Source organism: Ictalurus punctatus, chromosome 2 (genome assembly GCF_001660625.3).
Source record: "Ictalurus punctatus breed USDA103 chromosome 2, Coco_2.0, whole genome shotgun sequence".
Lineage (NCBI taxonomy): Eukaryota > Metazoa > Chordata > Actinopteri > Siluriformes > Ictaluridae > Ictalurus > Ictalurus punctatus.
The window spans coordinates 10,734,122-10,759,219 of NC_030417.2; the positions used below are offsets into that span (position 1 = coordinate 10,734,122).

At 40.4% G+C, this 25,098-nt stretch overlaps 1 protein-coding gene across 2 annotated transcripts; it reads right to left on the reverse strand.

Annotated features, from left to right (window-relative positions):
* Window positions 1–6,974: 6,974 nt before the first annotated feature.
* On the reverse strand, window positions 6,975–20,766 carry cd164 (CD164 molecule, sialomucin). 2 transcript variants are annotated; one of them, XM_017493125.3, is made up of 6 exons: window positions 20,563–20,766; window positions 18,319–18,387; window positions 11,781–11,849; window positions 11,544–11,660; window positions 10,257–10,298; window positions 6,975–10,150 (listed from the first exon to the last, which is right to left on the reverse strand). In XM_017493125.3, exons 1-6 carry the CDS (start codon window positions 20,618–20,620, stop codon window positions 9,990–9,992), a joined length of 516 nt encoding a protein of 171 aa, XP_017348614.1. In that variant the 5' UTR covers window positions 20,621–20,766; the 3' UTR covers window positions 6,975–9,989. The 2 variants fall into 2 exon arrangements, with proteins under 2 accessions (XP_017348614.1, XP_017348606.1); XM_017493117.3 differs by having other exon boundaries at window positions 18,319–18,396.
* Between the last annotated feature and the right edge of the window lie 4,332 nt (window positions 20,767–25,098).

Genomic DNA, 25,098 nt, shown 5'->3' on the forward strand with positions numbered 1-25,098 from the left:
ATATCTTTATCTTTGTTTCTTAATACCGGTTGAACCAGGGGGGTGGGGTTCAGCCGGTTATCGGCAAAAATCCACATCGATAGCAGCCACTTTAGAGCTTCAGATCGGACACCGGATCAGCCGTCCAATGATTTGTTAACATTTTTAGCCAAGGTTGTGTGATCTTAGGCAATCATAGTTAGCTTTTACCTGGTTATATTGTCCAGATAACCTGCTCAGGGGAGCACAGACTGTAAACAGCACTTGGACTAACGACACTTTCTGACACATACGCAGTGGAAAGAGGTCTAGCCTTCCTTAGATTTAGGTGAATAAAGTTAGAGAACAGAAAGAAGGAAAAAAAAAAACCCTTCAAATTTCCCTGATTATTTTTAGAGAGAATTTCGACTGGGCAAATATCGCAACTTTTCTGGTTCTTAGAGCTCCATTTATAGAATAATTATCAATGTTCAATTATCAGTGGTTGGTATGAATTTAAATAGGACTTCCAAAAGAGTGACCGGTGCTATATATATTACACTCTCGTTCATTCTCAGCTGTAAGTCCAGTACTTGACTGTTCATCTTGTGTGCTACCGTGATTTGAGTTATCTGCAGGATTTGCTCCGGCTCCACAGCGACCCTGACCAGGATAAAACGCTAACTGAAGATGAATGATGTCTGTACGTGCTGTATGTCGGGGTGTCACAGGTATGCAATAACCATAACTCAAAATCTTTCACATTATGTCTGCTATGAGGTGGATCCCAACATCCTTGACCACCACGTTGACCTTGACCCATGATTAATGGAAATAAACCAACATTTAGTATGTTTCTCTGTATAAATCCATTTCAATACATTATTCTGAAGGAGAAAAGGTTAAATATGTCCTCTTTCCCAATTGAAGTTTTTGTCATGTTTTATTCACTTGTACACTTCTCACGTTCGAGTTCTTCTGGTTTTAACAAGACCCTTCAGCTGTCACCAAGAAACGCGAGACGAGTTAACCACGGCCGCGAGTGGTGTGAGTAGACCAAGTCCACTTCTTTTTACTTACTAACGTTAGTCAGAAATGATGTTTTGTTATAAACTGGGTCAGGGAAAGAGGGAAAAAAATTAGAAGCAAATATCATAACCAGGCCATGGATGACGTTTATGGACACGACGTGTGTATGTAAGTGTGTGTGAGGCAGGCAGACAGAAGAAACAGCTGCTCTGTCGACATATGACTGTTGGACTGCATATTCCTTCCTTTGGAAAACCCCAGGAAAGTAATAGCAGGACATGGAAACATGATGAGCACTGACTAGTATCATCTTAAGCTCTAAATAACTACATTTTGAAAGAAAAAAAAATGAAAGTTCTACTCGGATGCCGTACTGGTTGTGTCTAAGTTGTAGTTATCTAACCAATACGACATGACTGCGGTGAGAGGGGGAAGGGACGAATCGAAGCGAGTGCTGATGTATAAAAGTGCTGCACGTTTGGATGGAATACAAACCATTAGATGTTTTCTAGTCTTTTATTTCCCCGTTTAAAAAAACCCCAAAGAAACAGAAAAAGAGTCGAGTGAAAATAACCATACTAAAGAAACGAGGACACGAAGAAAGCACTACATATTCGCACCCAAACGCAAGGCCGCAAGAGAAAGCGGACTCTGTGTAAGTCGGTGTTATTGGATTAAGTCGCGTCTCTGGATAAACCGAATTATCGTCACAGCGGGACGACAGAAATGCCAGAGATTCTCACTGCTTTTTCTGCAAGCTTTGCACTTGTGCATCTTCTTCATGAATAACGTAGGGTATGAAATGAGCGTACGGGATATGAACTCTGTTCTGTGCAAACTCATAATTCATCAAGATGGGAATCACAACAAAATGTTCCCGTGTGTGTGTGTGTGTGTGTGTGTGCGCATGTGCGTGTTGGGACGTTGTTGATAAACTAAAATAGTCATATTGCACCAACCCCCCCCTTTAAAAAAACAAAACAAAAAAAAAAACAGTTTCTGATATCAAAGAAGCACTCATTTTTTTGTTTTTAAGGACTTCATATCAAGTCCTATTGGTGTGAGTGTTGGTTTTATGTAGGTGTCCAGTGCTGATCAGTTGGGAAAGTGAAAAAGCGACTAGAGGTCGACCGATTGATCGTTTTTGGCACTGATAAGCAATTGCCGGTTATCGGCGAAAATCCACATCGATAGTTTTTCCCGGCTGAGACGGGTCCATCGTCATTATACGGTATGAGAGCGGCCTCTAGAGGTGAAATAAAAACTATCGCTGACAAATTTTGTTGTGTTATTTGGAGTTTTTTTTTTTTTTTCCCCTCATTGTGGACGTCTCTGTTTATATTTGCTATTTGGAGTGTTATGTTTTGATTCAATTTGGATGCATATCTTTTATTTACTTTAATATTGATTAATAGTTAATATTGAAATATTTTTCACTTAAAAAAGTACAGTACATTTTCATGGTAATTTTTATTTATTTATTTAAGGAAGTACATTAATCGGATATCTGTAGGTCGGTACCGCCCGACTTAGTTATCGGTATTGGTAAAATCCCCTATCAGTCCACCTTTAAAAGGGCTTACTACAGGTTTGCATAGTGTTTTCGCCCCCAAAAATGTAATAAAACATTAACTGTTAATAGATAAGTAACATTTCAGAAACATGATTTATTTTTAAAAATAAAAGATACAAAGAAACAATAACAAAGTAACCTAATATAAATAAATAACTTCAGTAAAACAAATCTAACTTTTCTTGTTGCTAATTTGAGTGCCAGAAATATCCTTAATATATAAAGAAAACATATTCAAACTCAAGGAAGCTATTTAGGACATTTGACCCTGCTGTGACCTTGAACCTGTTTGGATCAATTCTCAGTTCATCTGCATTGACATTTTACCAATAACAAAGCCATCACCTTGTGACTGCAACTTCACACGTGTAGCCTATAAAAAGGTCCCCGCTATACCACACTTGTCCTCTTTTTCCATTCTCGTCTCGTCGAGGAGTTGACAAAATGCATTCCTAGACACGGAGTATGATTTTCTCTAAGCCTGACGAAAATAATCTGTAGGTGATGGTAATGCTGATATTTGAATCATAACTTCGTATGAATTGAATCATTGAATCATAATCATCGCCTGTTAAACAGGACACGTGGCCTGATATTGGACTTGCTGCGGAGGCAAAGTAGCTGATCTTATAATCTAAAATTGGCTTTTCAGTATCTTCCTCTTCCTCTTGAGGCCTGTGCAATTTGTATACATGAGTCACAGGTCATGTAAACCTTTCCATGGAGTTTTGATCACAAAGGCAATCAGATAAACTTTAACTGAGTCTCACTGTGTCTAGTGAGGACTCTCAAGCGATAAGGGGCTGGTGAATCACTGACCAGCTGTTTGTATACTTTGTACTTTTATTAAATGTTACTTGATGCCTGCAGTCAAGTCCATAAGTATTTGGACAGCGCCGAATTATTTTTTTTTCGCCTCTTTACACCGCCACAATGGATTTGAAATCTCTTCAACTTGCATCGACACCTCTTTGTACCACATACTGAGAGTTCCCATGAGCAGCTACCAAATGCAAATTCAACACTTAGAATGAACTCCAGACCTTTTATCTCCTTAATTTGACATGAAATATCGAGGAAACAGGCCACACCTGGCCAGAACATTGCTTCTCAGTCGATTGTCCAATTACTTTTGAGCCTGTATAAATGGAGACTGTGTTAAAAAAAAAAATTGCTTCATTTCAAATTCATTGTGGTGGTGTACAGAGGCAAAATTAAAACGTTGCATCACTGCCCAAATACTTATGGACCCGACTGTACCTCCTGAGTGAAGTGTCACAAATGTGGACAACCGTTCAGCAGCGACTTGTAGTCAACTTCTGGCAGATTTTACCGAACGAACGTCGCTTCGTCACAAACCATATCCTCTTTGACGAGTTTGAAAGGAGACGGCACGCATCAACACACCGAGCAATTCTTATTCTCGCAAGAGTATTAGCACCTTATAGATACTCAATATACCATACTAAAGTATCTGTGCTGTTTTTTTCTGTCTGGTGACATGTCTGGACATGTTCCCAACCCTCGTGATGACTATAAAACCACTCTGCTGGTCTGGAAATGATAGGAAGTAGAACAAAATGTTACACTACATGGCCAAAAGTATGTGGACACCCGACTATCTCCTTCCAAAACCACAGAGTAATATGGAGCCGGTCGTCACTTTGCAGCTATAACAGCGTCCACTCTTCTGGGAAGGCGGTCCACTGGATTTTAGAGCGTGGTTCCAAGGAGTTGCCCATTTCTGTTTTGCTATTTGCTATAAGGTGTTCAATGGGGTTGAGGTCAGGGCTCTGGTGCAGGACACTCGAGTTCTTTTTCCACCGTCTTCCAACCTTTAATACATCAATGTCTTCATGGAGCTCACTTTGTGCACTTTGTGTCATGCTGGAACAGGTTTGGGCCTCTTAGTTCCAAGGGAAATTGTAATGCTACAGTGTACAAAGCCATTCTATACAGTTGTGTGCTTCAAAATTTGTGTGAACAGTATGGGGGGGAAAGCAATACATACGGCTGTGATGATCAGGTGTCCGCAAACATCTGGCCATATAGTGTAGGTCAGCATGGTTCTACACGCTGACTGGTGGAACACCAACAGAAATGGCCAGAGGATTAGGAGGTTGTATCGGAAACCTTAGTAGGCTACCCCCGCGAGGTCGTGGTCACGTCACGTTCTGTTCACAAGGTGACAACTTCGACGCGGTCGTAGAACCAGTTACACATGTAACCTTCTGGTAATCTTCTGAAAATGCTGGCCAAGTTTGAAACCAACTACAGTTTATTACAAGGTTGGAAAACATGCAATCTGAAACAAATAAGAAACAAATTAAATGTACAAATACACACACACACACCCTGTCCATTTGTTTACCGTAATGGACTCCTCCACACACCCTGTACAGGCAGCGAATCTTTTCTGCTGGATCTTCAAGAATTAATCGCATCCTGTTAACCACTCATAAAGGGAGTGAACAGACTGGCCTTACAGCTCAGGAACATCACATGATAACATGGATATTTAATGGCATGAGTCACAGTTTCTCACTGAGGGAAGGTGAGAAAATGCAAGGGAGGAAATGTGTTAGGGAGGGGAAACCAGGAGTTTAGTTCGTTTTTAAAAAGGAGAGAAGGCAAGGGAGAATACGAGGTATCATTAGATTATTTGATTGTTGTTTTCCTACAGTTCCTTGTAGAACACTACACCTAAAATCAACACAAGGTGAAATATAATCTGCACACACTCGTTAGTCAATGATTAATTCTGCACAGAGTTTTGTAATAATAAAGCCTGGACAAGCTTTCACACCATATGTGGGCAAGTGTGAGTGAGGGATAAATATAGATCACGATGTCAGACGGTAAACTGAGATTACAGGCCTTTAAGTGATATGTTTTGTAGAAATGTGTTTTCCATCCAGCAGAGTGTGTAGATGTGGGCCTAGAGGAATGGGATCCCAAACCTGTGAAATGAAGTTTATTTTATTTATACTCATTATTCGTTACTAACCTCAGTAACTCAAAAGCAAGCGAGCCTATACACCGATCAGCCATAACATTAAAACCACCTGTCTAATATTGAGCACATATGGGTGTGGTGGTCAGCTGTCCACATACTTTCGTCCACATGGAGGTTTTTTTCTTTGTTTCAGGCAACAAATAAATATCAGGTACTCATGCAAGTCATCGCTAGAATTAGATGTGTTTTGTAGAGGTAAAACTTAAAAGCAGCACCAATACAAGTGAGTTCAGATCACTTCAGTTACGGCACATATTGGTGAATGAACCCTATTTACACCGATCAGCCATATTATTAAAACCACCTGTCTAATATTGTGTAGGTCCCCCTTGTGCCACCAAAACAGCTCTGACCCATTGAGGTATGGACTCTACAAGACCGCTGAAGGTGTGTTGTGGTATCTGGTACTGAGACTTTAGCAGCAGATCCTTAAAGTCCTGTAAATTCTGAGGTCGGGCCTCTATGGATCACTCTTGTTCGTCCAGCGCATCCCACAGATGTGGATTGAGATCTGGGGAATTCTGAGGCCACCTTTCTATCATAGCCAGTATGAGCTTTTTCAGCATTTTGGGCTCCAGTAGCTCTTCTGTGGGATCGGACCAGACGGGCTAGCCTTCACGCTCCATGCGCCTTCATGCGCATCAATGAGTCTTAGGAGCCCATGACCCTGTTGCTGGTTCACCGGTTGTCCTTCCTTGGACCACTTTTGGTAGGTACTAACCAATGCATCCCGGGAACACCGAACATGACCTGCCGTTTTGGAGACGCTCTGTCCCCATCGTCCAGCCGTCACAATTTGTCCCTTGTCAAAGTCTCTCAGATCTTTACGCTTGCCCATTTTTCCACCTTCCAACACATCAACTTCGAGAACTCAAGAGATCAACTTGAATCTAATGACAATTTAAAAAAATTGGGTTCTGATTCAGGAATCAGAAGCTCCAATATACATCATCAAAATATTGTACAGGTGAAATAACGAGCTGAACAAGTCCATTAAACACGCTGTTAATGCTGTAGAAGTGTGCTTTTTGTGTACGTGGGATCAGCGATGCCTCATAATTAAATACCAGTTCTTTCTAAGGACTTTCCTCGTTTTCTTTTCACAGCCTACGCAACGAAAAACAGCTCGCTCGCACGCTCACATTTTCCACGCATCAGAAACCAGATCACCTTTCAGGTAAACCAATGGAAAGTGGGGCAGTAGCGTAAGGGTTGTGTTGGTGTGGGCACTCTGAGGTAGTTAGGAAATGAAATATGAATGGGGTTGCTGTGGGTTTTCCTTTGTATTGTTGTGCCAAATGATCCAAACTGACACACCTTCACAAAATAATACAAAAAGTTACATTCAAATACTTTTGTCAATCCTGGATTTAAAAAACCACCACACAAAAGCTCTGATTTGTCGTTTTACTCAGTTTTTAATTAATTATCGAATTTGAACATTTTCAAACATAATCGGCACTGCAAAACTCGAAAGAAAAAAAGAACGCAAAACAAACCAAAGATTCCAGAGCTCAAAACATTTTAAGGCAGATCTTGTGGCAACATAAAAAAAAATAAAAAAAAACTATAGCAAGTACAGGTGCAGGAATGTGTATTAAAGTTTGCTCTCACTCAAACCTGAATACATCTCTGATTCGTGTACACGGAAAAAGCCGAGAGAAGGAAAATAAGTGCTGGGATTTCATATGAACCAATACAGAGAGGACAATGGCGTAAGCTTTCCCATCCCACTCGACTCTCAGTTTTCTACACCGTATTAACGTTCAGAACTCCCTCCCCAAACACGTCTTCATTTTTAAACCTTCTACATCATTAAGGCACTTCGTCTTCAAGAAATGCAACAAGAAACGAGTAATTACAGTTCAGGGAGAAACGACAAAAATAAAGCGGGTTCATTTGTCATGGCTGTTTCTATAGAAATCAACAGTGCTTGTGTTTCAGCATGGGGCTAATCCGAATGCTACCGTGCCACACAAACGAGCTCTGTGACGACAGAGAGAGAGAGAGAGAGAGAGTAGGATGACATCAGATAGCTCTGTGAGAAAACAATCTGACCCTAGCATCACTCCACCAGAGAAAAAAAAAAAAAAAAAGAGGGATGCTTGTATAACATGACTTTGGTTATTCATCCTAGCTACATAAATCAATGTCCAGACAAAAACTAGGAGAAGTAGGATATGCTTCAAGCGAGCACTAAACTTTGTATTAACAGTTAATGTGACTGACAATCCCAGTGCAAAAAGGCAAAACGTTAATGGAGATGTTCATCACGCTCACGTCGACACCTCTGGCGTAAAAGCAATCGGCTCGAACGACACAAAATTGGCTTAAGTGGTTTTGGCGAAAGTTGCGAAGGCAGACGTTTAATGGATCAAAAATCGAAATGACAGCAATAACGTAGGCGCTGAGCAATGTCGGAAAGGAAAGAAAAATTTGAATAAAATCATGGCGCCCACAACAACAACAAATCGCTTTAATAAGAACCAAACCCAACTTGACTGAATGACAAGCTATTTATCAAAACAGACGGCATCATTTATTATTATTATTATAATTATTATTAGCAGCAAAGCTAATCACGACTACTCAAAGTCAAACCCTTCATTTATTTTCAGGCACTATTCTTCTCCGGCAAATTTCATGAACAGTGTATCAAACTAAGTACACAGCAAAATGCAGCGGTGCTTGCATGTATTTGGCAGGTCAACATCATTTTATATATATATATATAATCAGAAAAAAAGAAAAAAAAACATAATGAATCATATTGTCACCAGGTAAGCCAAAACAGCCTCCTGAATTACTATATATATATATATATATATATATATATATATATATATATATATATATATATATATATATATATATATATATATATATATATATATATATATGGGAAAATTCTGAGAAAAGTCTTTAAGAAAGACAAAGCAGCTCAGACTGAGTTTTCCCACTCTAACACTTTTTACACACTGAACAAAAAAATGAGGATACAACAAAAACAGGATGTGAGTGACCTCTGACCTGAACTCACAGATGACAAGAGTCTTCCTTCTTTCCATTAAAAAACAAAAAACATACAGCTGCAGTGGCCACCCACACACACACACACAAAGAAAGCACATGTTTAGTGATTTTTTATTTTTTTTAGTACCTTAGGATTTTCACACCGTTTTTTTTTATTTAATTAATTAAACGTAGATGAAGTGGAAGGGACTGTAAAAGCCGACACGCAGCAGAAAAGCATAAAGGCGGGTGGAATTGTTTCACGAACCTCGACGCAGAACTGAACTATTGTTAAGTGATCGTTAATTAATATATTCTTTATAATATTGCAAACAGTCCAGCTGGCAGCCTTTAATCAACCTCACTGATAATATAATAAGAGTACGCACACACAGAACACACACAGCCTGCGCCAGCAGGAAGTAGCAGACCAGAGTCTATACTCATGCATTCACACGTTTAAGGCTCAAAGAAGAGGAAGGGCAGATGACCCAAAAAAAAAAAAAAAAAACACGGACCAAAGCAACTCAAAAGCATCCACTTCGGGTTTACAATACGCTTCGTTATTACCGTTTATAGTAAAGGACTTGGCTAGTGGCTTTTTAATTCACTAATCCTGGCAACGCAGACGGTAAATCTGAGCTAGTTGTGATGATTTATTGCAAATAGGTCATGCGGTGTCATTTCGTTTTTTTTTTGTTTTTTTTTAAAGCAAAGCTTCAAGCAAGAAATAAATTACAACACACACACACACAAAAAAAATGTCAACATGCATCTATGGCATCAGGGAGACTGATATTGTGTGGGTGGAGGAGCGTATTGGCCCTCTGTTCTCATGATGCGAAGTCTGCGTGAACAAGGTCTGCAGAAAACAAAAACAAAAATAGTGTGATGTCACTTGCGTGTCGAAACATGACCCTGATCAGATGATGCTTAAATGTAAGGAAACGGGCCGTGGTGACGTTTAACCTCCACCTCGTAGAAGCAGTGGCATCGAAAACCTGCTCGGACTAAAACGAGAACAAAATGGCGGCGTCGATGTGATGATACGCAGCCTGGAGCGGTGGAGCGATTATTTTTAATTGAACTGCTGGGAAAGACGACCATGTGAATAAGAAAACTAAGACATGGGAATGGGTTAAGTGACAATGCCAATGCTTCTGGGGGACAATTTATGGTGTGTGTGTGTGTGTGTGTTTACTCACATCCTCACTTCATTTACATATAAAGCTCAAACCACAGGCATCAAATAATCATGTGGCACAAGAGGATGGAGGAAGATCGAAGAGTTTTTGTGTGTGTGTGTGTGTGTGTGTGTGTGTGTGTGTGTGTGTGTGTGTGTGTGTACATGTACTTGATGTGCAACATGGTGTGTCTAAATGGTGCCATATATTTTTTTTTTTACAGAGTGTGGTAGTTGCGGTCCTTGGACTTGCAAAACTTGTAGAGGAAGAAGATAACGGCTTGAAGGCCGAGCACGAGGACGATACCGCCGATGAAACTGGCAGCATCGAACGTCGCTTTCTTCTTAGGAGTGGGAGGCAGCGCTGTTGTGGTGGCATCTGCAAAAAGAAAAAGTCAGATTTTACTCATGTTATACGTTGTACCTACTGTTTTTCCAAGAAATCCTATTTCCTAGCGCGTTGTAAGGTAGGGGTTAGCACTTACTTGATGGGGTAGATGCAGTGGAAATGGACGTGGCTTGTGTAGCTAAAATACAAAATTGCAGTTGAGGTCAAAACATCCACACATTTCATAGTACCATACATTGTGTTCGACGAGTCAATTCGGCTCTCTTCACTGTATCAGAATTCGAGTGGATCAAAAATTCACATGCACTAAGCCGTTTTTTGGGCCAACTGTCATAATTAGGAGTTTGTTGTGTCTATTTTTAAGGGCTGATGCCTTTTTTCCTCTCCTTGATACCATGGGGGAAATCCAAGCCATTAGAAAATAAATAAATAAAGAAATAAATTGTGAACCTCTACAAGTCTTTAGAAGTAATTTCCAAACAACTAAAAGGTAACACGAGTACCTGTACAAAACATTCAGGAAAGATGCACAAATGAACTTCCAGGGACGAACAAACGCGAGTCTGAAAGGTTCAACGTAACCCTAAGACAGCACAACAAGGGTACTTGTGAAGGAGGTCAAAGTATGTGCAGCCACTATTTACAGAGCTCTTCATTTCTGTGGCCTGAATTTACTAGAAAACCAGCATAAAAAATAAAAAAAACAAGCCAAAGTGACATTTGCAGGTGATCACCAGCCGTTTGGATGGTCAGATGAAAAAATAACGCCACAATGACCAGCGCTTTGTACGGAGGAAAAAGGGTGAGGCTTTTAAAAAAACGAAGGACACCATCCCGACCGTGAAGCGTGGGGGTGGCAGCATCACGTTGTTGGAAAAGAGGATCGTGTACCGAAACAAAACTTCAAGACATCAGCCATAAAGTTCAAACCTGGGCACAATTGGATCTTCCAGCAGGACAATGATCCAAAGCGTACCTCCAAAGTTGTAACCGAAGACAACAAAGTGAAAGTATTAGACTGGCCAGGACAAAGCCCTGACCTGAATCCTATAGAGAATTTGTGGACTGAACTGGAAAAGGAAGCACTCAAACTTGTCGTTCTGTTAAAAAAAACATTTCGAGGAAAAGCATTGTGAGACGCTTGTGGAATGCTACTCCGTGAGCTAAAACTCAATGCCACTGTATGTGAACTTTTGACCCACAATTTGTTAAGTACACATGTCTGACAGCAGTGGAAAAACACCACCACCACAAACTTTATATGTAAGGTCTAAATGATTTTGTCTGTTTTATGATGCCTGTGGAAACGTTCTAGCACTCTTCATCAACAAGTGTGTATGTATGAGCTTTTACCCAAACTGTAGGGTGTGCACTTATAAGCCACTACTTGTGTTAAACCTTATGTAAGAGCGTAGAGCATTACATGTAGATTCACTGGTGGAGTTGGCAGTCGTTGTGGTGACGTTGGCGGTCATTGTGGTGACGTTGGCAGTCGCTGTGGTGGTCGGCTCTGGGGGAGCTGTAGTCGTTGTTGTATTAGCTGAAAGAAGGAAACAGGGACTAAGAGTGACAGGGCCATAAAACTGTAACCAGAAGCCTGAAACGAATTCAACTGCATGACAACAGAACATCAAATTACTTTTGAAGAAAATGAACTTACTTGAGCAGGTGGTGTTGGTGCAGTTAGCCTCCAAACTAGCATTATTGTTATAGCAGGAAAACTTTCCGTCTAAAAAAAGAAAAGAAAGAGCAAGAGGAGAGAAGAGTCAGTAGATAGATAGTTGTTTCTCATCTAATAAACACAATACCGAGGTCGAAAGCTGACCTACTTCTCGATAATATCTATATATTCTTATACCAGCACGTCCCAAAGTGCTTTATTCCTCTTGTACCAATACAATATTACCAACAATATTTGTCCTTTAAAAAAAATTAAAAATACTCACAATTTCAATATATATAAACCTGTTCCAAGTTAAAAATGGAAGTCGGTTATAGAATGTATCTAAATAAAAAGCATCATGAAGCTATCAAAACAAGTCTAGGACAAAGCTCTGGAAAATATTCATCAGGATTTGAAAAAATCCCAAACCCTGAACATCCCACACCACACTATTAAATTCACGATTTTAAAAAAATGATCAAATATGGCACAATCACACCTAAAGAAGGCCATCCAATGAGAGTCAGTAACTGGCTAAAGAGGAGATTAGTCAGAGAGGCAACCAAGAGACCAACAATAAATCTGATGGAACTAGGGAGATCCATGGCTCAGATGAGAGAAAGTCTTCACAGGACAGCCGTATCCTTGGGTCGTGAAAAGAAAGTCATTATTTGGGGGGGGACTTTGCCAAAGCCATGTTTGAGGCATGTTCCGAGGAGACAAAACCTGAACAGTCTAGCCTTAGAAGAATGCACTACATTTGGCAGAACCCCAATACCAAACACAAGCCGCACAGTGAAGCATGGTGATGATAGCATCATGTCGTGGGGATGAACAGGAACGAGAAAACTGGTCAGGTTTCACACCTGGTCCTAGAAGAAAACCCGGGTTCTAGGTGGAGGTTCAACTTCCAACCTTAAGCACACTGACAAAGCTACACCGGAGTGGTTCAAACCCAAGAACATGAACGTGTTAGAATGGACCGGTCAAAGCCCAGATCTCAATCTGATTGAGGGTCTGTGGTAGGAAAAGGAGGAAAGGCAGGAAAATTGCTTCGAAACAAAAATGTCCAATCTGCGAATGTAAATTATTAGGATCCTGATACAAAGCTGATTGAAACATGCACTGTATGCGCCAAAGGTTTGTGGACACCTGAAAAATCACACCTACTGTACATGTGGTTCTTCTGCAAACTGTTGCCACAAAGTAGAAAGCACACAATTGCATAGAATGTCTTTGTTATGCCGTAGCATTACAATTTCCCTTCATTAAAACTAAGAGGCCCAAACCTGCATACCCAGCATGACACAAAGTGCACGACGCGAGCTCCATGAAGACACGACAGAAGAACTCGAGTGTCCTGCACAGAGCCCTGAACTCAACCCCACCGTACACCTTTCAGATCAACTGGAACTGGAGCGTTCTCACCATCCCAACACCACCGCCTGACCTCAACCTCACTAATGCATTAATGTAGCTGAATGAACACAAATCCTCACAGCCACGTCCCAAAATCTAGTGGAAAGCCTTCCCAGAAGAGTGGAGCGCATTATAACAGCAAAGAGGGACTAAATCTGGACTGAGATGTTCAACAAGGACATATGGGTGTGACTGTCAGGTGTCCGCATACATACTGTACTTTCAGCTGGAATTGCATTCAAAGGTGGTTCAACCAAGTGGGGCTGAACACTTATGCAGCCATATTGTGAAAAATCAAACGTTAAGTTCATTTCAATTCTAGGATGTAACGCTACGAAATGCGGAAAAATTCTGGGGTGGGATGAATACTTCTGCACGCCCTGGGCAGTAGTCGTACGTGTAAACACAAGATATGATGCGCGTCTTGTAAATCCTTATGACTGCTGGCACAAATCCATTGTTTTAGAGCATGCATAGTGAAAAATGTGCGTGTTTTCACAAAACTGCCATATCCATATGGTTCCTTATGAGTCACGCCTGTCAGAGCAGTGGGTCTGTGTCTGTGTGTGTGTGTGTGTGTGTGTGTGTGTGTGTGTGTGTGTGTGTTTGTTCGTGTGCGAGACTTTCCAAACATAATACCAGGAGCTGTATGCACGGAAATAGTTCTTTCACGAGGTAGCGCTCTTTCTTGCGCTCGCTCTCTCTCTCTCTCAGGCGCTCCATATTACGATGATGTCACCCAACACATGATCCAGTACATAGCATCGACTAGCTACCATTTTTAACACATCACAGTTAAATTCCACTTCCTTTTGTCATTTTTTTTTTTTTTTTACTACTTCCATGTCCGCCACCAACCAGGAGGGAACGTTTTGTCCGTACACGCCTATAAAAGTGCTTTCTTATGCACCTGTGTGCTTTGTGACACGAGACCAATTCAATAGTCTCGAGACAGAGTCATGTCTGAACAGCTCTCAGGCCTAAACCCACTGGTGTTAGATCACTTACTGGATGTGACGGCACACGCTATCATTTACCGATCAACGTGTTCTAAAGGCTTGGTCCTGTCTAATTGGTTTAAAACGGGTCAGCAAGAAATTCTGGCTTCGGTGCGCCTTTTCCCTGCGGACACATTGGTGTTTAGGCTGCGCCTGCGCCAGGAGTGTCTTTTTAACCACACGTTTCTGGCACAGCGTCCACAAAGTTGCTTCTTCCGACCTTCTCCGTTTTACTACCACGCCTCATCCGTGGCCACGTAGCTCAAATCGTTATGAGTGCATCATAGCGAATCGAGCTAAATTATAACGCATTGGATTGGATTTAGTCTTGGGGTCACACTGTTCAATACAAGATGTATTTTTATGACAAACATCTATAAATATGCAGAACTGCCCTGCATTTTGTCATGAGTCAGGACTCAGTGCAGTGCAGACCTACCCGGTCCTGTCAGACTGCTTCCACTCCACCCCACCTTACCGCTTCTAAAAGCCTCTTTCAAACACAATGAAACACGCTGTGGGTGTGCAAATGGCTTCCCGCCGCTCTGACTTGGAGGACAAAGTCTGTTTGCACTGCTTTGTGTTGGACATAGTCAGAAATAATTATTTTATTTATTTTTTTAAATGGTGGCCTGCTCATGCTTATATTGAAGAACACCGTGTACAGGCAGATGTTGAGGTCTTGCACACAATGATTCATTTCTATTTCCAGAGGTCTGACAAGAGGAAATGGCCTCTTGTCTTCATAGTGCCGCAAAACTGGTGGTGAACTACAACTGGATATATATATATATATATATTTTTTTTTAAATATAAAAAATTAAAAAACATTTTTTTAAATCAGATATTATTCTGAAGATACAATGTTGTGAAAAAGTATTTGATTTCTTCTGTTTTTGGGTATATCTCATCTCATCAGTCTTTCACAACGCTGTGGTGGAATTTTGGCCAGCTTTAGCTCAGCCACACTGGAGGGTTTTCGAGCATGAACTGTCCGTTTAAGGTCTTGCCACAGCATCTCAATTGGTTCAAGTCAGGACTCTGACTAGGCCACTCCAACACTTTAATTTGGCTTGTTTTGAGCCATTCAGAGGTGGACTTGCTCCTATGATCCTATGATCATGGTCTTGCTGCATAATCCAGTTACGCTTGAGTTTCATCTTACAGACTGAAGACCGCACATTCTCCTCAGTTTCCCTCAAATTGTTGCAAGTTGCCCAGACCCTGAAGCAGCAAAGCATCCCCACACCATCACATTTCCACCACCATGCTTGACTGTAGGTATGATGTTCTTTTTATGGAATTCTGTGTTTGGTTTACACCAGATGTAAAGGGACCTCTGTCTTCCAAACAGTTCCACTTTCGACTCATCAATCCACAGAACATTCTCCCAAAAGGTTTGAGGATCAAATTCAGACAAGTCTTAATGTTCTTCTGGGTTAGCAGTGGTTTTCACCTCGCCACTCTTCCATGGATGCCATTTTTGCCCAGTGACTTTCTGATAGTGGAGTCATGAACAGTGACCTTTATTAATGCAAAGAGACCTGTAGATCCTGTGATATTGTCCATGGCTCTTTTGTGACTTGCTGGATGAGTCATTACTGTGCTCTTGGAGGAATTTTGGAAGGTTGTCCACTTCTGGGAAGGTTCACTACTGTGCTGATTTTTTTTTCCATTTGGAGATAATGGCTCTCACTGTGGTTTTTTGGAGTCCCAGAGCCTTTGAAATAACATTGTAACCCTTCCCAGACTGGTGCATTTCAATCAGCTTCTTCCTCATCATTTCTGGAATTTCTTTCCACTTTGGCATAATGTGTTACTGGGTAAGACCTTTGAACCAACTTCATGCTGTTGAAAAAGTTCTATTTAAGTGTTGATTTGATTGAACAGGGTTTGCAGTAATCAGGCCTGGTTGTGTCTAGTCCACCCGAACCCCATTATGAATGCAGTTTCATAGATTCAGGGAATCAGTAACTATGGGGACAAATACGTTTTCACACAGGCCCAGTTCGTATTGGATAAATTTTTTGCTTCAATAAATAACATTATCATTTAAAAACGGTGTTCTTTGTTGAAAATTTCCTATGAGATATACACAAAAACAAAAGAAATCAGGAAATACGTTTTCACAGCACCGTACATCTCAATCAGTCAAAGACAATAAGCATTGATTCACACCATTTTACCCAACTAATATAAAGCTCTCTTACTGACAGCCGGATCCTTGGATGATGGTTGTATTGCATCAGGTGGTGGATAAGCACCTACAGTATCTACAGTTACAGCATCAAGCTGCACCAAGAAATGTGAACCAACTGGTGTGTATTACATTCCAAAAATACAGAAATAAAAAGTGTGAGACAGCAAGAATCGATATTTTTTTGACTGAAAGCACTGACGTCCCAGACACCTAATTTGCTAGTCCAAGGTACCTGAACTACTGATTTGTTCTTCAGTGTTGTCCTTCATTCTGCAGTCCAATTAGAGCTGCACGAAAAATATTATATTAAAACCTCTATCTCAATTCAGTTCCTCATGCAAGGACAGTGTCGATTTTATAGAACTGGAACTCAGCAACCACTGATTGAAACATAGTGCCAATATTGCCTTTTATTTCCTCTGACTGAAGACCATCCACTTTGCACCACATGGCTTCAAGCGCAGCGAGAACGACAAAAGGGTGAAACTGTGAATGAATTTTAAATCGCCCAGACGCTTGCTTGAAACGAGAAGAAAAACACATCCTGATGTGGTCAAAGAATCACGGGTGAGAACCGTGATCTCAATTCCAAGCCGAACACAGTTTATTCCTATTTATTCATCGAGAATCGTGAAGAATCGTCAGCTACAGTAACGTCTATTGGTAATGCGGTTACCTGAATAACAATGACTACGTTTACATGGACAGCAGTAATCAAATTTTTGACCTTATTCTGAATAAGACAATATTGTGATTAAGGTGTTTACATGAGTTACTTTTAGAAGACTCCTTTCATGTTCAGGTTTTACATGTTATAGAACATAAATCGATTAACAGTACACGTCATTACGTCACCGTGTCACGCCGTCCGACGTCCCTCCAGAATTTCACGTATCGACATACAGTTCGTCTTCGTTATGGTACCGTATACAGTTTTGGGTGGTTCTATCTAAAATTTTTACGGACGCTTCAAGTGCGGTTAATTATTTGTCATGCTGTACGTGCAAATAGACAACTGCTTGAAGCCGTGGGCTGCATCCCAAACCGTGTACTTCCTTCTATATAGTAGCTGAGATACATGTATTTCGTCTACTACAGGCCTATAGTAGGTAAGTATGCGGTTTCGGACGCAGCCATGCTCTCTTGTTTGCTGTCAAACGGTTGAGCACTGCCGTGTGTGTGTACGTGTCCTGTCGCAAAATGCGGTGAAAACTCCCACACGACATTAATAGTGTGATTAAGGTGTGTACATGTCTGTAATACACGTCGATAATGCGACTAAAACAGGAATACTCTACACGTCTTAATTCGATTTGTGTTTACTTCGAGTATGACCTTAATCGGATTAAGGCTAGGTAAAAATGGCTGTTTACATGCTAGTTTCTTAATCAGAATATGGTCTTAATCGGGTTAATATCGGATTATTGTTGTCCATGTAAACGTACTGACTGTAGGTTGTGGAAGAGGATGGAGGAAGTTATGGCTTGGTCTAAACGCTGAGCCTTAATAGCTAGCTATAAAACCAACACCTGAGGAGAACCTTTGGATCCAGATTCATAATAAAACTTTGATATGCAAAGTATTAGTTGTCATTGACTAGAGAAGATGGGAGAAACTGCTGTTAAAACTGCTCTTGTACAGAATACGTGGATATTATTATTTCTTAGTCATTGTTCTAGACTTCCTACTTCCCATTTTTTAACTCCTACCCAACTGCATGCTAGTTTATACACAACTCTTTTTGCTGGTTTCTTCCATCCAACACTGGTCTAATCATTGTATACTTACACTCATCTAATACAATCAAGTATAATCACTTTAGAGCTAACAGAAAGGTTTCACAGACCTCACAAACAGAGAGAATTTTTTTTTTTTTAAATAATAAAAAATGTAAACAAAACAAGGAGAACACACTCACCTGAGCAATTCAACCACACACATTCAGCTGTGTTTGTGCACAGATCACAGGACGCCAGTTCTGTACAGTCTTCTACGCCTGAAATAAATAAATACATACATAAAGAGTTAAATAATCATCAGAAGTAGTTTCAAACAACTCGATTCGGTGTGATAACTGTGGCATAAGGTGCACACGGATCCAATGGACAGAGCTTTAGTGCTGCAAAAATGCCACGCGTTCACGAGATTTGGACCACAAAATAAATAAAAAATAAAAAAAAAGAGAGAGAGAGAGAGAAAATAAATACTGAGTGTGATACATAAAACGTTTCAGAGACGTTTTATTTATTTAAAGATTGTTCAGTGTCGGCTCTGTGTTTTCCACACTCGGAAGATTTGTTTGCGCACGGACGGATTTCTGTCCAATGAGAAAGAGAGTTTTTGCTGACACGTTTTATGATGTCAGTAACATACGCGCGTGAAATATAAGTGACTAAAAAAACAAAACAGAAATATCCCTCGCTATGATTTATTAGTCTAATGAGAAATGCAGATGCAAAGTACAGGCATTTGGTTTATACTTCCCGCATCGTCCGGCACTGTCCACACTCTCGTTACGTATCTTATGTACGTCCGAAAGACTTAAAAATGACCCCCGCTAGACGGCACGTGAAGACCCAAAAACGGTTTTTTTTTGTTTTTTTTACCGCATAGCAATGTTAAACACGCCGACGAGCCCCGTTTTCTCTTCAAACTTTTCCGTCGTTATGAACTGCTTCGCGACACCGAAAACTGCGACCTTACACCCAGAAATATTTACTCATCTAAAAGGAAACAGGTTTGACGGTATTTAAAATTCAAAACACTAAAGGTTAGTTGTAACAGGAAAACCGGTTCGCCTTAGCGCTCAACGACGCTCTGGAATTGTACAGAAGTATGCGATTTCAAAAAATCCACACACAAGATCCGATATTTCTGATATTCATTTGTAAAATACAAGAACGAAACACAGGAGCGTGGGGATTTCTCTCATGTAAATCAGACCTTACACCTAGGCTGAGAAACCTTAATTTAAGCAAACTTGTTCTCCTTTTTTGATTCCTTTCATGTGCAGTGTGAAACCAAACAATGAAGCAGTCACTTTTTGTTTTGTGGCTATAATTTGGACAACAATAGGTCTGAAAGCACCTTTACACTTTACATTGACATGGATTTGAATGGATCAAACTCTTGTGAAGGATCTACTCCATAAACACAACCGTTTCTGGTGACATCTGGTTACAGTTTAATGACTCATGCCATCCAGCCGAGCTAGAATTTTCCTCCAGGCCAGGACACATCTTGTAAATGATCCCTCTGGCAGATCCAGAAACATGACCGACTGGATCACAGCTTATCTTTTAAACAACAACATGTCCACCTCATACCTTTAATACACCTATACTTTTTGTAATGGTTTGACGCAATGTACTCAAACCAGGGATTAATTCTGCTATAACATAGATAATTCGACGCTGGAAACTGAATCAATCCCGACTATACTTTTTAACATCCTATTTTACTTGTATTTAAGCTTGTTTTTGTATTGTATTGTGGTTTAATTGTATAACCCATCGTGTTTTTTCTCGCTGAGCGGGTTATAGCCCCCACCAACGCAGCACATTTCGACACATTTAACTACAGGTCAACAAATATTACATAATGGCAGTTTAAAACAACACCAAAATTGTGTCGAATGTCACACAAAAACGCTGACAAACATATAAATGAACCGAAAGTTTGCTGTCTGTTTAAAAAAATGAAAATAAAATCTCAATCGCAAAGGAGCAACTTTGAAGTGACTAACAGGCTAGCTTGTTAGCAAACACAAACTAAAACAGCGGGCCAAAAGTTAGCATTTAGCTAACTAGGAAATTTATTTCGCCTGGGATGTTTGGTGTTTATAACCAAAATATATATATATATTTGTTTATTTCAAATTGAATGCTTGTCTGCCGACGTGTCAACGCCTCTAACTAAGGAGGTTTAAAAACAACAACAGAAACTAATGTGACTAGATATCTAATGCTAACGCTAGGCTGAATCCCAAACAGCTTGCTTTTGGACTAGGGAGGTTAGAGTGCAGTAGTTCTTCCCTTCCAGATAAAGTGCACTTATAAAGGGAGCACAAATGCATTTGGGATTGGGCTCGTTATTATGATTACATCTACAGCTTAAAGACTATTCAAGACTGTTTTCCTGCTAGTGCAATTATTTTACTTACCTATAGAAGTCCCCAAAACAGACAGCACAAGGGTCACAAAGAGAATCCTCGAAAACATCTTGATGTTATTGATCGTTTATTTTTCAACCGACTGTGGGGGATAGAAAAAAAATTAATAACCACTGATCAGGACGGACTTTCTTGCTGGATGTACAGTACACTTTGTGAGACTGAAGCACTCACTTCCTGCTTTGCGAGTCATGTGGCAGGTTTTTCTGCATGCCACGTGTTCCCCCCTCCTCCCCTTCCTCCTCCATCCGAGCTGTTATGGAAACGGTTTGGATATGAATAATCACTTCCTAAAATCTTCATGAAGCTCATTAATGGGTGTAGGACACAATATGGATTCACTGAAAAGCTCAGGTTTACACAGGATAAATAAACATCTAACAGAGACTACTGAACATCTAAACATCCTTCAAGCCTAATAAAGTGAAAACACTTTATCCTATATCTCCACCTGCTGGAGGATGTCACAAGGCATGTCGAGCCTGGATTAAAGCAGTGGTTTTCAAAGTGGGGGTTGGGGGCCGCCAGGGGGCGCCCGGGGGGCCTCAACAATTTGGCGTGCCCATCCCTCGTACTAGTACGTTTTCTCTTTCTCACTCTCAGACAACCACACACACACATAACAACCAAATCCTAATGTAATGTAATGTAAAGATGTAAGATGTAATTATTAATAATAAAAAAAGGGGGATATATTCAGAAGTCTGTATTTTTAATGTGTTTTAAAGACATCTTGCATTTGGGGGGCCTTGCCCTGGAAAAATTTGGGAACCCCTGGATTAAGGGATTCAGACTAGAAGCCATATTTCAATAAATAATGTTAGCACTAGAGTCTTGTTTAAATTTCTACAGGTATGACCCATCATTTCAGTTGTCCCCCTGTATAGTCTAACTTTTGTTATTCACTTTATGGCCAAAAATACGTATGCACCTGAGCCTCAGACCCATATGTATGCGGGCTTTCCTCAATCTGTTGGAAGCGCAGTATTGTGCTGTAGCATTACAATTTCCCTTGACTGGAACCTGCTCCAGCATGACCGTGTACAAAGCGAGCTCCATGAAGACAAGGTTTGCCAAGTTTGGAGTCGACGAACTCGACCGTCCTGCACAGAGCCCTGACCTCAACCCCACTGATACAGCTCCTTTGGGATAAACTGGAACGCCGACTGCACCTCAGGCCTCCTCGACATCCCAACATCAGAGTGAAAAATTATTTACATTGTAAATATGATAAAGTAAAAATATAATAAAAATCAGTCCTGATTAAAAGTCTCAAACATTCCCAGTTCCAAAAATACATTTCTTTTCCAAATCCATTTCCAATCTTTGCCATTTGTTTCAGGATCTGGTATCTGATACGTTATCTCCAAATGATCCGATCCACCAATTTTTGCTGGTATTGGCCCAAAACCGATGCCCTGTATCAGATCGGTCTCTCATCTACTAATTTGGGGTGTGGCTAGTGGGATTTGTGTTCATTTAGCTACAAGAGCATTAGTGAGGTTGAGGTCAGGTACTGATGTTGGGATGTTGATGAGGCTCCGGTTCCAGTTCATCCTAAAGGTGTTCAGTCGGGTTGAGGTCAGGGCTCTGTGCAGGACACTCCAGTTCTTCCACCTTCTTCCAACCTTAACACGCCATGTTCTTCTTCATGGAGCTCGCTTTGTGCACTTTGTGTCATGCTGGAACAAGGTTTGGGCCTCTTAGATCCAGTGAAGGGAAACTGTAAAGCTACGGCATGCAAATACATTCTATACAATTGTATGCTTCCAACTTTGGTTGGTGTCCAAAACTTTTGTGTGTATACTGTATCACTCTATCTCTATAATACCTATATATCTAAGTTACATTTTCAGTTGAATTTGGGGGAAACCACTTGAAGCGTTCATTGTGTTGAACTATTTCAATTGCTTTTGTTTGATTTGTTCATTGCAAACAGCTGAAAGTCTGTAAAAGTTAAAATTTCCAACGGGGGTTGAATAATTTTGATTGCAACTGTACTATATTACGGAGAATGTGTTCACAGTCCTCTTGCCTGTTTGTGCATTGAAAAACAGCGCCATCATAAACTGTATCGCCGCCAGATGGCGCTCTGTTGGAGAAAATGCATGTATTTTGTCCAGGAAATGAATTGATTAGAAGCTTTATGAATGATAGATTTATCGGAATATAATCTCGACACCTCGATGGATCTCTAATTTAATGCAATTAAAATGGAAATGTTAAATACTCCTTTTGGTTTGTAGTGAAAATGTACAGTACTCATTGATTATGTAAGTATAAAGCATATGATTTAAAAGAAAAGCAAACATACTGTATACATGATATTATGTGGGACGTATTGAGTCTATAATTAAACTAAGTATTGTTTAAGTCACCAAAATCATCCTTTATATGGTTGTGAGTTTTAGCCTGCGCATGTAAATTATGTTTAAAGAAGTCCTCATTTCCCTTTACACCTTAGAAATAGAAGGATTTGTCAAATACTTCAATCTCTGCATTTCGTGCATGAACATTACACAATGTTTTGTTACTAAAGAAGCACTACTAAAGAACTCACTTGCTCTTTCATCCTGCTCAGGGTCGTGGTGAATCCAGAACTCAAACCGGGAACAATGGGTGTGAGGTGGGAATATGCACAGACATATTGTGTGCTTATTCACACATAGGGGCAATTTATCATAGCAAATCCACCCACAAGTACTATTTAGGGACGTGGAAGGAAACCGGAGAACCCAGAAGAAACCCATGCAGAGTACGTGAAGACAAGCATGGCATAGACAGGTCGAGCTCAGGATCAAACCAGGGACCCTGGAGCTGTGAGCCGGAAATGATACCCACTGTGCCACTCACTGTATCACACAGATATTTTTCTCTATTGATTTAAAAACCCATATAGCTCATAACCCATATAGCTTTGCTTCATAGTGTAAGTTTTGATGATGAAAGAACATATGATGTATTTGCCTTATGTAATTAACAAAAGAATACTTATAATAAACACATCAAAGATATATTAGCAACCCTTACAGAAATATCACCCAACAACTGCTTGTGAAAATATTGGAAAACCCACCTGGAAAATAATTCTTTGGTCTGATGAGACAGAAAGTGAACTCTACATCTAGCAAAAACAAACAAACAAACAAGCAAACAAAAAACAGGTACTGCTTTTCTATTGGCTAATGCCTATAATATCTATAGGGTGAAGCATGGTGGTGGGAGCTTCATGCTATGGATGTGCTTCACAGTGGCAGGGACAAGGAGACTGGTCAGAAGTGAGTCCTTGAAAAAAACCCGCTCCAGAGTCCACACAACCTCAGACTGGTGCGAAGGTTTACCCTTCAGCATGGCAACAACCGAAGCATACAGCCAATGTTGGAGTGGCTTCAACACAAGCCTCTGAATGTTCCTGAGTGGCCCAGCCATAGTCCTTGACTCTGACATGGACCTTCATGTCAAGCGATGTGACCCTGGCCTGATTGAGCTTGAGAGGATATTCCAGGAAGTATGGGAGAAAACTACCCCGATCGAGGTGTGCATATCATGTAGAAACTTACCCAAGAAAAAGTACAGAATGGGGTTTGAATACTTATCTAAATGAGAGATACTTTCCAAAGCCACTATCGGTCATGTGGTTTCATTTTTCAAATGTGTTTTTCTCACATGATTCACTCTCCCATGAAGCAGGGTGGTGGGTGCATCATCATATGCTATCATATGGATCGTACTGGCGCTTCTGTTTTAGGTATCTGTTTACATTTTTCTAGCCTAGAAATATAGACTGCAGAAGCAGAGATCCTCTCCTTCTTCCCAAAAGACAACCTTACTGTATGCATACTTAGTTTCAACAGATGGTGTGGATTTGGTTTTGGGAAAGAAGAAGACTTTTCAGTGTTTTTCATAAATAAATTAAAAAGTAATTTGTCGTACATGTAATAGAGTGCTCTTAAAACTAATCAGAAAACAGGATAATTACTAGAGGATTTTTAGCCTGGGTAAAGGTGCAATTAAAACTGGGGTCCCCAGTTAGCAAGTATAGCAGATGACTGTGGATATGAGTGGGTGTAGCCAAGCTTAGGACATGGTTGGTGAAATACATAGAACATTTCTACTCCAATAAGTTTCCCCTAATTCCCTGTAAGCTAAATCAAAGTTATATAAGACCAGCAGAACTGGTAGGTACCCGATATGATTGAATTATTCCAGCTGTGCAGGAAACCTTCCAGTCTGGCAACCCTATATGAATAGATTATGGATGGATGCAGTGAGAGTGCTGAAAATGGGTTGGCTAAATCAGGGATTCTCAAACATACAGTCAGGAAGCATTCAAATGAATTCCACAGATCCCATCAGTACACGTTTATTTGATGAACCATATCCAACATCTGAATAATATTAATCATATTCTGACAGAACACATCATTAAGTCCAAGCTGACATTATTTACAGGTTGACTTGTTTTTGCTCTATTGAGATTTGCATGAATGAAACCCATTCAATTCAAGTAACTAAACAAATAGAATG

What these genes read in the sequence shown, in the direction of transcription:
- cd164 (XM_017493117.3), bottom strand. Translation starts at nt 20,620, where the DNA reads ATGTTTTCGAGGATTCTCTTTGTGACCCTTGTGCTGTCTGTTTTGGGG. An exon ending in TGTTTTGGGGACTTCTATAG is followed by an intron (nt 18,397 to 20,562) that starts GTAAGTAAAATA and finishes TATTTATTTCAG; the next exon opens with GCGTAGAAGACTGTACAGAA. An exon ending in CACCAACACCACCTGCTCAA is followed by an intron (nt 11,661 to 11,780) that starts GTAAGTTCATTT and finishes TCCTTCTTTCAG; the next exon opens with CTAATACAACAACGACTACA.